Source organism: Carlito syrichta, unplaced genomic scaffold (genome assembly GCF_000164805.1).
Source record: "Carlito syrichta isolate Samal-C Ts95f unplaced genomic scaffold, Tarsius_syrichta-2.0.1 Scaffold300181, whole genome shotgun sequence".
NCBI lineage: Eukaryota > Metazoa > Chordata > Mammalia > Primates > Tarsiidae > Carlito > Carlito syrichta.
This window is the reverse complement of record NW_007244277.1, coordinates 121,888-136,853: the sequence shown is the minus strand read 5'-3', so window position 1 is coordinate 136,853 and position 14,966 is coordinate 121,888. Positions and strand designations below refer to the sequence as shown.

Below are 14,966 nucleotides of genomic sequence, written 5' to 3'. Positions count from 1 at the left end.
GAAAACACCAGAGACCACATGAGAGGCCTAAGGGACAAAGGTAAGGAGATTAAAAACACAACTGCCAAAGTTTTAATCTAAAAGAGACTGTTGATTAGATAGCACCATTCCTTCCATTAACAACCATGACTAAAATGTTTGCAACTCCTGTTATGCTACAAGGCTGGGACCTCACTGGGGAGAAAGAGAGGGCAGGGTGTAAACAATGTCTAGAAGCATCTGGAATAAAATCTTACCTTTAGAATTCAGGTACTGGACGAGATTATTTGATTTGAGGAAAGTAATTTTACCATCAATTAATTACTAGTAAAGTATACACCTTGCAGACAAACTTTTGCACTAAATAATTGTGATTTTATTAACTTTTTCCACAAAATACAAAGCTTTGCACCACAATATAGTAGTGTTCTAGTACAAGAAAATTTCAAAGTTTTCATGGGCAGGGGGAAATGAGTGATTTATAGGATTGATTTTATCATTCTTAGAATTCGTATTAAATAAAATTGTCATGACAAAATATTCCAACCTTGAGTAACATGCAGATTATTGCTTAGAACTTGCATATAATTTAAAATGTCACATATACAAATAAAGTATACAAACATTTCAAAATTTTAATGGAAATACTTAAAAAGACTGATTATCCCTCCAAACAAAGCCCAACCAGGAACCAACCTAAAGAATACTAAATTGCTATTTTAATTACTGTTAAGTTCTAATAATACTGATTTATAAATTACCTAGTCTTACATTCTATAAATAAAAGTTCCTCAACCTTATGGAAATAAATTAAAAGATATGTTCTCAAAATGCTATTAAGTGTACTTTGAAAAACTTTCAAAAAATCTTTACAATTAAATATTATATATTATATAATCTCAGGAAAAAATTGTATGAATCACTATAGCTATTACATTTGTTGCAGTTTTCAAGTAGCTTTCTCAAATAAAAATCTGTCTAAATATCATTATTATACATTCTAATAATTACCAAAAGATCTCATAACTTACTCTAGTTACAAGGTGGTGAGAGTATTATCCAAACAAAATTCCTTAAGTAAAATGTAGACATAATCATACCAGAAACAATCCAGGCAAGAACAGAAAAAATACATAGCGTATTTTAATTACAGCTATATTTTTAGGCTTCATTAATCAAGAAGTAGCAAATAACCCTAATGTACACTTAATTACAGAAGGAGTTTCATAAAGAAAAAAATATACAGAGAATGTTAAACGAGTTTTCAGCCGTGGTATTGTACTTATAAATCTTCAAGATTTAGAAATATTTCTCATTATTTTTGTTCTAATGTATAGGGCCTGCTGTGTAGGCATTTTCAGTGCAAACAAACCAGTCCTTAGGATCTGCCTTCAATTCTTCACTGCTATTCAAAACATCTTCCAATAAAAATGTGACTTCTTATCAAAGCAACTGTATAAAGTCTGGTCTAGAATAGGGTGGGGTTCAGGACCTTGGGTGTTGTACTTTGGAAAAAGCTAAGTAACCTATTTGCTGGTAAATATGCTTTCAAAAAAACATTACTGTAAAAAAGTTTGCCCTATTAAAGGGTAGGACTCTAAAATAATTCTGCCACAAGCCAGAGCCACACCTCATAAGTTCCTCTGTAGTCCTTTCATGGGGTCTACAAAGAACATTTTGATAATTCACATGCCTGCTGTAAATCCCCTGCTGAACCATGTTACCAAGCTTGTACTGATAAACAGTTCCAGAAAACAAGAGATTACAAGAAAACGTCTCTTAATAGAACCCTAACATTATTAGCTTTGCCTCATGTTGTAAACAGGTATTATTAAATGTTCAATTGCTTCCTGTAGCTGCTTAAGAAAGTATAGCCTGAGTTCAATTTCAATTCACTACAATGCTTTTTATCCATGAGAACATATTTGTCAACTTTTAAATTTATCATGAAACTGAGAAGCTTACATATACATGGGGAGGTCTCAAAAGTTGACAGAGAAAAGTGTTGGCATAAGGGAAGGAAGTGCTGATGAAGTCTTTGGGGTATTAGAAGAAGAGATGGAAGGGCTGGAAGGATTCAGGAAGAAAACTTCGAGATTGAGGGAAGATCATCATGGCTTTTAAGGGAAAAGTAGTCTCAATGTCTCTTCTAACTCTAGGTCATGCTACCTTTTTGTTGTTCCTATACCCTTCACACGTATGTTGCATAAGAACTCATTTTCAGTAGCTTTAATGTGTTTGTCACCAGCAATATTTAAGGCTAGGAGGGTGTGTGTGCGCCCAGAGACACAGGAAGGTCTCACTGCTGTGCTGGCAAGTATCTGTTGAGAAACACTGTGCCACTCTTCCGATAAAATTATATGTCTGTTTCTTATAGAATCCCTAATGCATACAAAAATATAAACTTCTATGAAGTATAATCAATGATGTCAGCAAACATGTGGACTTTTCCATTTCATCCAACAGAAGGAACCACTTAAGTCCAATCCAAATGCACATTTATATATTTGGAGTTACGAGCAACCTATTATAGAAACAAAATTTGTAATATTATTCGATACCCTCTTTTGGAACATATTTATTTCCCTGGACAATTACACAGAAAAAACACATGCACTACAATACTTTCCCCTCTCTATCTCCACAAGAATCCTTCTAAAAGCATGTTAACAAGTGGTGCTGCCAATAGCAGAGCAGCTTTTCACACCACGGAAAACCATTCTCCATGAGCCCAGTGTGCCTCAGAGGAAGTACGCAGTTGAAAACTGACACTCTAGCAAACATTTGATTTGGGTCAAATTATTAAAATTGAGAAAATAATTTGATTCAAACACCTATAAATTGGGCAGCTTTAAAAACTAGATAAAACTAAGACAGTCCAGGGTATTCCATAATATATCAGGGTCACTCCTAAGGGCGGGAACAACCTAACTGCTACTTCTCTTAACATAGAGCTAGTCTATGAAATAACAAAATCAAACAATTGGAATGAAAATTTAATTTCAACTGGCTACAGCCATCAAAATATAACTGAAGCAAGAGCTAACTGATTTGTACTCATATAACTCCATTTTGAGTTTTACATTAATGCAAATAATCCTTAACATTTTGGACACAAGAATGCAAACTCTGTAATTCTTAAATTCTCACAAATAAGAATTTAATGCAGGATCTATGAATTGCATGCTACTAATTTATTTTTTCATTCTTTTAAAGTTTCACAAGAACTTTTATTTTTAGAATACAATACATTCAAACATCTTATAATTACAGATTGTCACTAATCTCTTCTACAAAAATAGAATTGCTTAAAAATTTATAACAATTTGCTTTTATTTTCTATAAATGCTTTAACAGAGTTGTTAAATATTAGAATGCCTAATAGAATCATTTAAATTAATCCATGTAGTCAAAATATTTAATATTTAAAATATCTAGCAAAAGCTTATCATTTAATAAATGAAAAATTCATTGTTTAATAAATGATAGTTTCTGTCTTTATTTGTATTTTAAGTAGGTGGATACAATCACAGAACAGAAACGTATACCTCTGTAAAGGTCAGATTTAAGTAGCATGGCAGTTTGTAGTCTAATTTCCACTTCATGTCTGTTGTATAAGGAAATATATAGAACCTACTTTGGGATACTGAATCTGGCTGTTGAATTAACTGTCATGCAGCCAGCATAAGGTAAGAACTGCTGACTAAAGGAATAACAACCCTTAGTTCAAAACTTTGATATTTTAAATATACTTATTTAGTGAGGAGCTAACGAATGAAAGGTAATGTTAATGAAAGTAAAAATGAAGGTTTAAGCATGAAACAGTAGCTATAAAAACTGACACTTCTACATGGAGACTTACTAATATTATAGCTTTACATTGCCTTCATTTTGATGGTGGGTTTAAAATCTGTGTTCAGAACTATAGAAATATCCAGAGTCAAAAATACTTATTTCAAGGTTTATTTCTTTCTAAAGGAATGAATTTCCAAAATAGTTTTAAAATATATTTTCCTTTTAAAAAGTCACCTTTCTTGCAAAAGAGCAAGAACAAGATAAAATCAGTTGCTTTCCTACTTTTTCTAGATAACCAATACATATTTGAATGCCAATGATGTACACAGCACCAAATTTAGTAACAAATTATCAATGTAATATTAGGTGCTTTAAAAACAAATTATTATATTTTACATTACTTGAATTAAGTATTTCAAAAACAAAAGTACCTAGTATAAGCCAATCAATCTTATTTTATCATTTAGTTATTGATTGAGATTTCATTATCTTCTTAAAATGTCCTCAAATTTATCAGGCTCTATATGCACTGAATAACCAAATCACATCACATCAAATCAAAAGTCCTGATTATATTCCGCTAATCCCTTCATCGTCATCATCACACGAACAAGGAAAGTAAGTCGAACATTTTCCTTCAAACTGAAAAACTGAATGGGTTAGAACTTTTGGTTTGAATTCAGTCAAGTTCAAGTATTCACCACCAGTTGAATTAAATCTCTCTCTTTGTTAAGAACAATTATTAAAATCAAGTACTTGAAAAAATAAATAAGGGCAATAATAGATAAATATATATACTCTATTTTTGGATGTAAGAACCAAAGCAAAAGCAAACACACATACAACCAGAGACAACAGTCATTTAAGTTCACATAATCAGTCAATAATTTTGATAATCAGAATAATTAGATTAAATTACCTTTTCTTCCTATCCTTTAAGATAGAAATTCCAATCACTCAAAATGCTGATTATGTAAGCATAGGTGTGAATCATGAGTAAAATATAAATACTGATTTTTTTTGTAGCAGTTGGGGTCTCATCAAGAAGAGATCTATTTCAGGAGCATAATAAATATATATTGCACAAGACTTTGGTACTGATGATGTTGGGTTCTGAACTCAGGGAAGATTTTACAAATAGAAATAATATATTTTCACAGAGAAAGTATAAGGGAAGCAGGTAGGGACAACAGTGTTAAAGCTTTTCTTAATGATTCCTCCTATGAGCCTAAGTAGTTATCTATCATCATGCATTTTTAGAAAAAAATTAATCTCTTAAGGAGGTCTATCAGATCTGTTTTAAGCCTTGCTATAAAATAAAAAAGCAATAGTTTGATAAAATGATAAATAATTGGAAATGCAAAATAATATTGGAAATAATAAAGTGAATTTTAAAAATCTTAAATTGCAGGAAGTATTTTCCATAACTAATGAAATTCCCAAAGTGGTGAAATATTTCATCATTAATAGATGATTGCATATCTGAAATGAAAAATATATCACTTTTAAATAGCCTAAGAAAAAGAACATGCAAAAAATTTAGAAATAAAACCCTACACAGGTGTTGACAGCCATAGTAAGGAACAACAAATGTTAAGAGCTATTTCCAGATTTACAAGCAGTTCCCGTTCTTTTAGCCAAATTGGTGGCATAAAACCAAGTGTACCAAATCATCATAGCCATCTTTCACAGAGAACAATACCAATGCAGGTTAAGTGATGTCTGAAAAGATTCACCACTATATTTACAATATTTTATTTAAACCTTTAAGATTTTATCGATGCTTATAAATAATGCAGAAGAAAAGCAGAAAATAAATCTTGGAATGGGAACTAAATTTTAGTTTCTCTTTTCTAAAGGTAAAAAATGACACTGAAACCCTGGATAACAATTATAATTAATAAAGAAGCACAAAAACATGCCAATAATTCATCCTATCAGCAGATATAATGCCAGGTAGTAATAAAGTTCGCTTATCAGGAGCATATCTTTAGTCAAGTTTTCCATTCTGAAGGCTACTTTCAGCTTTCTCTTGTCTGATGAGAGAGATGACTCTGATGCACCCTTTTGAAATTTTGATCATCCACATGACATTCATCACATCCAAAGCAACACAAGTAGAGATCCAGGAACTTTGGATTAAAAATCCCAGCCTTATGTAGGGTTCTGTTCCATACACGGAATATATGAAGCCATACAAAGGAGGTATCGAGGCAATCCGCACGATGAAGAACACTACCGTCATGAGTACTCCATTGATGACGTTAGCTTTGGAAGATTTCCGATACTTCAGAGCTTCAAAGAACCACCTGAGAAAAAAATTAAAGGAACATCACACACTCCATCTCTGAGGATTAGCCATTTTTACTTTTTTTGTTTTTAAAATTCAGCAAACACCCTCCTCCTAAGATTTATATGGAGAGGAAAATGGCCTAGAATCTCCTAGAATGCTGAAAAAGAACACAGTTGGAGGACTTGCTACCCATTTCCCAGACTTACTATAAAGCTGCAGTAATCAAGACAGTATAGAATTGGTGAAGGAGTAAACAAATAAATAAATGGAACAGAACACAGAGCTCAGAAACAGACCCCCACAAATAGACTCAACTGATTTTTGACAAAGGTGTAAAAGTAATTAAGTGGGAAAAAAAGTCTTCAACAAACTGCAAAATTATATATCCATATGCAGAAAAGTAAGCTCAGGCAGAGACCTTGCACCTTACACAAAAATTATATTAAAATGGATCATAGACCTAAATGTAAAGTGTAAAACTATAAAACTTATAGAAGAAAAAATCTGTCTAATCTTAGGTTTGGTGAATGAATTTTAGATAAAATACAAAAGTACTGTCCACGAAAGAAAAAATTGATAAGTTGGACTTCACTAAGATTAAAAACTTGCTGTGTGAAAGACACTGTTAAGAAAATGAAAATACCAGCACATAATGGGAAAAATATTTATAATACATATATATGATAATACAGTACTTGTATATAAAATTCACAAGGAATTCTTAAAACTCAACAATAAGAAAACAAGCCAATAAAAATATGGGTAAAAGAGTTTAACAAACCTCATCAGAAAATATATACAGATGGGAATAAGCAAATGGAAAAATGTTCAACATTGTCTGTCATTAGGAAAATACAAATTTAAACAATGAGATACTACTATACATCTATAATAACTAAAATCCAAAAAGCTGATGATAAGAATTGCTGGTAAGGATGTGGAACAACAGAAACACTAATTGCTTTTGGAAATGCACAATGATACAGCCACTTTAGAAGACAGTTTAGCAGTCATAAAGCTAAACATCTTCATAGCACACAACCTGCCATCATACGCCTAGGCATTTTTATAGCTGATTAAAAAATTTGTGTCTGCACAAAACTTATGGTCTGCACATGTTTATGCCAGCTTTATTTATAATTTCCCCAAATTGGAAGCAACCAAAATGTCTTTCAGTAGATGAACGAATAAACTTGCAGTACATAAATACAATGGAATATTATTCAGCAATAAAAATAAATGAACTAACAATTCATGTAAGGGCATGAGTGAATCTTAAGTGCTAAGTGACTGAAACCAGTGTGAAAATCCTACATACTGTATGATTCCATTTATATGATATTCTGGAGAAGAAAAGCTAGTAAGACAGAAAATAGACCAGTGGATTCCAGGGATTCAGAAAAAGGAATGAACAGTGAAACATGAGATATTTTAGGGTGGTGAAGCTACTCTGCATAATACCGTAATGGTGGATTCAAAACATTATACACTTTTCCAAACCCACAGAATTGCACAGTGGTCCTGATGAATGCAAATTTTTAAAAATCAGTTAGGAGGTTGGAGCATGCCAAGATGCAATGCAGACTGTGACAAAAAGAAATCCAACTGTATTACTGATATATGACAAAATGTCTCTGAAAGGAGCTGGGTAAAAAGTGTTGCTAAGTGATTCTGAAAATGAGTGGAGACTGAAAGACAAAATAAACTGTAAAAGGGCACTGTACTCTACTTGGAAAACTGTCTCATGAGGAAACAAGTAAGCAACTCTGAAACCACTATATGTGTATACTGGGATTGAACAAATATGTACATTTGTTTGATGGGGAAGAGTGGGAACCAGGTTTCTCATTGTTGGAGTGAAAAGGCAAGCAAGGTGGGAAAGCTATATTTTTTTCATGAGAATCTGGATTGGATCTGGAAAAGTATGAACTCATACTGTTATAGGTGGATACAGATATAGATAGATGCATTAAAAAATTATTACACATATGTATGCACAGGTTAGCATATTTTGAAGTTCTGTCATCTGGGAGGGCATAGAAACAATGATGTCTCAGTAGCAATGAGCATACCCAGTGCCCACATCTTGCTCTCTAATGCCATTCTCCAGAAAAAGGAACCAGGGTTACTGGAGAATGACTAATTCTAGGACTGGAAACAGAGAATATACAATATGAACCTTTTGGAATATTGTGCAGTGCCAGAAAGTTAAAAAGGGTACAAAATACAAAATCATGTTTCCTTTATGTCAAAGGAGCATAGAAGCTACCTGAAAGCTCTCAAGGTCAAAAACTGTAAAGATTTGAGCAAAAATATAAATAATATACTATTGGATTATAACTTAAAGTATGAAATAAATATCCAGAAGTCCATACTGATATAAATAAGTAAATGATTAAATAAATCAATGAAGAAGAAACTAATCTCTTGTTCAGAATAACTGCAAATAATTCAAAGAGGTAAAGCATAGACCCCTACTCCTCAAGTATAGGATACGTACTTGTGTTATGGACTGAATTATGTCCCTCTATATTTTTATGCTGAAGCCCTATAGCTCCAATGTGACCATTTTTAAGACAGGTCCTTTAAGAATGTAATTAAGGTTAAATAAGGTCACAAGAGTGGGGTCCTGTGATGATATATTTATGTTTTTGTCGACGGTTCCTGGATCATAACTCCCATAGTTAGTTTTTTGTTATAATGTTGAGTATGTTAGGGCCTCAGGAAACAGAATCTCTCTGACATTTTCCTGCTGTCCTTTCTCCTGCCCCAAAGCAGGACTCTAATCTTTCCCCATATGATTGTGGGTCTAGGCCCCAGACTCTTGTGGAAGGAATGCTGACATCATGAAGCTTCCACAAAAACCAAAGATAACTGTGTTTGGAGAGGATAACCTCCTGGAGAGGTTCTTGGAGGGCATGGAAGCCTCACATCACTTCTCCTGTCTCTTGCCCTATGCATCTCTCTATCTGTATCCTTTACAATATCCTTTATAATATGCTGTAAACACATTTCCTTGAGTTCTACAAGCTCCTCCAGCAAATTAATTGAACCCAAAATAGGAGTTGTGGGAACCCCAACTTGGCAGCCAGTCAGAAGTCCTAGAGGTCCAATGTGCAACTATTGTCTGAGATAGTGGGGGAAGTCTTGGGGACTGAGCCCTCATCCTATGGGATCTGAAACTCTCTTTAGGTAGATAGTTTCAGAATTGAATTGGAGGATACTCAGTTGGTGTCTGGTACAGAACTGATTGCTTTGCTTGCGAACTTTTAATGGGAAGAAATCATCACATATTTTGGGGTCACAGAAGTCTTCTTTGTTGATTGTTGTTGTGTTAGTACAAGAACAGAGGAAAAACATGGCCTAATTCAATAGGATCAATGTCTTTGTATATCCTTATAAAAGAAAGGGAAGAAATACTAAAGTTCTCCCTCTCTCCATCCATGAACACTGAGAAGAGGTCATGTGAGAACCCAGAGAGAAGTCACCTTAGACAACATGAGGAGAGAGACCTCACCAGAAACCAACCCTGCTGACACCTTGATTTTAGACTTCCAGTTTCCAAAATCTGAGATAAGAAATTTCTGTTATTTAAGTCACCCAGTTTGTAGTATTTTTCTATAGCAGCCCTGGCAAACTAATACACATGGTGACTTCCTTCCAAAGAACACAGTATTAGTGAGAAGGGTCGTGGGGAGATGGGTAGTGGAAACTTAACAATGGAGAAACCTGACAAACATTACCCTCAGTCAGGTGAACAAGGTTAACATTGACAGTGATAAGTCATGTTATAGCATGCAGTTCTAATATAATGTGATGAGAATGGCACTTTACCTGTGTGGTCCTCCTCCTAAAACCTCATAACCCCACTGTAATCATGAGAAAAACATCAGATGAATCAAACTGAGGGACACTCTATACAACACCTGAGCAGCACTCCTCAAAACCGTCAAGCTCATCAAAGACAAGGAAGGCTGAGAAACGGTCACAGCCAAGAGGAGCCTAAGTGACATGATAACTAAATGTAATTTGCATCCTGGATGAGATCTTGGGGCAGAAAAAGGGCAATGGCCAAAAGCTAAGGACATCTGAATAAAGCATGGGCTTTAGTTAACAATAATTTATCAGTATTGGTTTGTTAATTGTAACAATTGTACCATACTAATATAAGATGCTAACAATAGAGAAAACTGGGAGTGGGTATATGGGAACCCTTTGTACCAATCTTGTGACTTTTTTGTAAATGTAAAACTATTCCAAAACAAGGTTTGTTTATTAAAAGTTTAGTATTTGCACCATTCTACTTTTTCCTCCTTAAAAAAAACATCTTGCCTAATTTTACATCATTTCAGAGGCTAAATTGTAAAGATAGTAAAATATATCTATGTATATTAATATTCATGATCAAGCTAAAATTGTCCAACCTAAGAAACTAAAAGTTAACAGTCAAAAAGTCTGAAATTATTTTATTGATAAATTAAAAATCAAATGAAATAATGTATAGTATAAGAGATATACTACAGTTTATAAGTGTATGTAGGACAAAAAGAAAAGGGCTAAATTATTCAAGATAGTCAATTTAAAGAGAAATTATTAAGATAGCAGTAGTCAAATTAATACAATAATACTGCAAATAGGAAAAATATCATTAAAACAGTGGCATCTGCATCCCATGGTCTAATTCAGATATCCCTATCCTCCAGTCTTTTCTTATCCAAAGACTTCCCTTCTTCTCCTTCTCTGATTATTTCATTTCTTTGGGTGGCTTTGATTAGTCAAGAAAGGATATACCTCAAATAACCCATTCCTTTCTAATCACACACTATCCATATGCATTTTACCAATTGCACCCAACTTCTTCTTTGACCTCCAAACCTTCAAATTCCTGTCAGCCTCCATACTCTCACTTCCTTGCTTACCTAATCTGAACTCAAATTTACCTTCAGAACACACGTCACCACCCTCAGTTCTCTTGACACTTCATCTACCCCACCCTTTGCCTATCTCCAATGTTTTATCAAGCCAGCTTTCCTTAGGCAGAACAGTGAGATATGAAGAACAGATACAGTGCTCTGCAGTCAGATTGCCAGGGTTCAAAGCCTACCGTACCACAGTCGTGTGGTCTCACCTCCCTCTCCATTATTAGCAGTCGTGTGGTCTCACCTCCCTCTCCATTATTGACCTCTAGGCCTCAGTTTTCTTCCTCTGAAATAGTATAATGATAGTATCGCCTTTGTACTGTGAAGTTGTTATGATATATTGTAAGAATTTCTCCATATTACGAGTTCAGTAAATAACTATTATAACCCATCTATCTTGATATAGTAAGATAAATGGAGCAAATGTAAAATTTTAGAGATCTGAACTTCTACTGAATTCTTAAATTCGCTTGACAATCCTTTTATTAAACTCCATATTCTCCAGACAATTGTGTCCAAGCCTGTCCTGCCACTTAAGTCACTTCCCTTTCATATTCACTTCTGCTTCTCAGTCCCATTGGAGGAACCAGCCTCTTCTATTACTGAGATAACAGTTGACTTTTGAACAACATGGGAGTTAGGGACACGGACTCTTTTAACAGCTAAAAATCATGAATAACTTTGACTTCCCCAAAATATAACTACTCATAACCTACTGTTAGCCAGAAGCCTTATCAATAACATAAACAGTTGATCAACATATATTTTGTATGTCATATGTATTATATACTGTATTCTTAAAAAGTAAGCTAGAAAAAAGAAAATGTTACTAAGAAAATCATAAGGCAGATAAAATATATTTACTATTCAATCAACAGAAGTGGATCTTTATAAAAGTCTTCATCTTCATGTTGAGTACGTGGAGGAGGAGGAGGAAGGGGAGGGCAGGAAAGGAAGGCACACTCAGTATGCTTTTTATTGAAAAAAAATTCATGTATAAGTGGACCCATATAGTTCAAACACATGTTCAAAAGTCAATGGTATTCAACTATGAATTCCTTCAATTCTGACTCTAAGATTTCAAAATTTCTACTCAGGTACCTTTACCTTTTTACTCAGAGGAAGAGCACTCACCTTCCGGGACTTTATTCAATAAACCATCTCCTTTTCCTTGCTCCATAAAGTTCCTCACCTATAAATTGATTATTTCTTCTCTCTCACCAACATGATCAATTCTTCCTAATATGAACCTTTCTCTTTCTCTGCTTCTCTTCTCTGCCAAACTTTTTTAAAAGATGCCTCAACAGCACATTCAGAGACATTCTTACTACATTCCAAAACCCAGTATAATATAACTGCATCTCTCTACAAAAGACATCGGTCACCAGTGGATCCCTCATAGCCAAGACAATAGGTTCACCTTAGTCTTCATCCCAGGTGACCATGACACTGCTAACCCCCATACTTCCTTCTCTCTTTCCTTGACTCCCCTGATACCATTTCCTCTTGATTCCTTAACTACATGGCCTCAGTCTTCACTTATTCCTCCTTTCCCTTGATGCTTCCTAAGGACTATTTCCTTCTGTATGCTGTACCAAGGTCATTTCATTCATTTGCAGGGGCTCAACAACCCTGCGTATACAGATGACACAAATCTCTAGCTTCAAATCCTCTCTTAAGTTCTACTCATGGTTCCTTATTTCTAATTTCTTGTTTGTCATCTTCACTTGGCAAACCACAAATTTTTAAATATGTAGCATGCCTACAACCAATACCCTACTCCTTGTCCAGACTTCTGTCCTCACATGAAGACCACTGCAACAGAAAACCACCTGTTTCTCTTTGGATCCTTCTGATCTTAATAAATGAAATCGTCATTGACTTAATCATCCAAATCAGGTTATGTGATCTCAGACTGTTCCTCCAGTGTGCAAGCAAGCCCTGTCTGCTTTATCTCCTAAAATTATGCTACAGTAGTCTAACTTGTCTCCCCGACTGTCTTTCCAAACTTTTCTCTTCGTGCCATAAGTCCTCCACTATTCTTAGCCCAGACCCCTTCCTGTTCTCCAAGCACTTCATGCGCTTTCCAAAATATTGGCTGTCTGGAAATATGATTAACCATAAGCCCAGACTTAAAGTACTTGTCCTGTGGCTTTACTACGGAATCCCTGTATTTACTTCTGCCAATTTTCCCAACTGACCAGCGCCTGGTCTGTAAGTCTGTTTCTTTAAAAGGAAAGAACCCATGGCAAAAGATCACTTATTTTGTTAGAATCCACCTCTTCTTTCCTAATTAGGACACTTTCATTCCAACAAATAAAGACTAACACGGTTTGTGAAGATGTATACTGAGAGGAAAGGGGGAGGAGGAGGGAAGAAGACATGCATGTGGAAAGGAAGGAGAGAAGAACACTCTCTTTTACCTACCATCTACAGTTATTACTAAGATGGGCGTGAAGAAAAATATAGTAAATTGAATACGTTTATAATCTGCTCCCAACTGCAGAGATAAAATCCTGCCTTTGGTTATCGGGAATTTCTTCCTCCCCCTGCCCTTCTAAAGGAATTTGAGCCTTTCCATTTAGTTTCCTGGGAGCTAAAGGTATAAAAGTGTGGTACTCACTACAAATAGTGTAAAAATGGGAATTATCTGGTCTACCTTACACTTGTAAAGAAGAGGGAGGACTATCTGGAGAGCGAGAGCGAGAGCGAGAGCGAAGAATCAAACTCACATAGCACTGATTTGTTGCGTTTTAGAGGAGTTGGGAGTTGAGAAGTTTGAGAGAACTGTCTGAAAGCGTCGGGGTCCAGAAGATATTGTGAGTTCAAGAGGAATGAAGAGAATTTTAAGTAGTTTTGTTTTAAGTAACAAACCGGATCTTTGTTGATATCCTTGGAAAAACTCCAGTAAGGATTTGGATGCTGTACTGTTTGTGGGACTCGACACAGGGACTGGGTCGTGAGCTGACCCTGCTTATATCTTGGTTGCAAATATAATTATTTCAGGCATGTAAATATTTGTATTTAATAAATATTCCAGGTTACCCTGGAAAGTTAGGAGTTCGGGAACTTAATTTTAGAAAATTTGCCCTTCACCCCAATATTATTTTGGTTCCTCTACTACTTCTAAATGATTCTTCCAATATATCTATGCTTTCTTCTCTTATTTCCCAATTCTAGACATTCAACTTCATCTTCAAATACTATCTTTTCTCATGGCTTAAAATATCACCTAACCTTATTTGTCCTCTTTTCCAATATCTCCAAGCCAAACTCATCACCTGCTCTTTGAATCTTCCTAAATTCCCTATCACTTTTCCAGGTCCAACACAGGATTTGTCTTAAACTCGTCACTATTCTCTAATTATTTTTATCCCTTGTCAATTTCAATTTTTCTTCCTTCAAATTTTCTATTTTGTCACCTCTCTATCCCCTAATGCAATGAACTAATGAAATGACAGAATTCATTCGCACAACTAAGAGTTGCATGACAGCCTTCTAACCCCAATTTTTTTCTCCAGTGTATAATTTATCCTACAACAAACTGCAATCATTTAGTACTCTTTCAGAATGCTTTTCTCCACTATAATATATTCTGTGGTAATATTCTATGATAATGTGGGAAATACACATAAAGTACTTCTGCTACACAGGACAGTGGTTGTTTGGAGAAAAACTCTTGGGTGATGGTTTGAACTGTAAGCTAAAATACCTAATTTTTCCAGAGAACACCATTTTTACATGAAAAAACAATAAACTATGGTTGCTTGAGCTATTTGGCAGGTGTCTCAAAAATGAACAAAGTGGGCTTGTCACACCAAGAGAGGCAACTGACGGTATTTGTTGCCACTAGAAAATGTGAACTTTAAAATGAAAATCAGAAGCCGGGCTTGGTGGCTCAGCCTGTAATCCCGCGCATTTGTGAGGCTGAGGTGAGTGAATTGCCTGAGCCCGCGGGTTCAAGACCCGCCTGGGCAGCG

The 14,966-nt window shown here is 34.9% G+C and overlaps 1 protein-coding gene across 1 annotated transcript in view; it reads right to left on the bottom strand.

The window, feature by feature from the left end:
- Positions 1-332: 332 nt before the first annotated feature.
- LOC103256986 (transmembrane protein 56-like) overlaps positions 333-14,966 on the bottom strand; it is a 76,423-nt gene continuing 61,789 nt past the window's right edge. Inside the window, exon 7 of the mRNA XM_008054729.2 lies at positions 333-6,083. Within this exon, the coding sequence (XP_008052920.1) occupies positions 5,765-6,083 (319 nt within the window). The 3' untranslated portion in view covers positions 333-5,764. The remainder of the gene's footprint in view (positions 6,084-14,966) is intronic.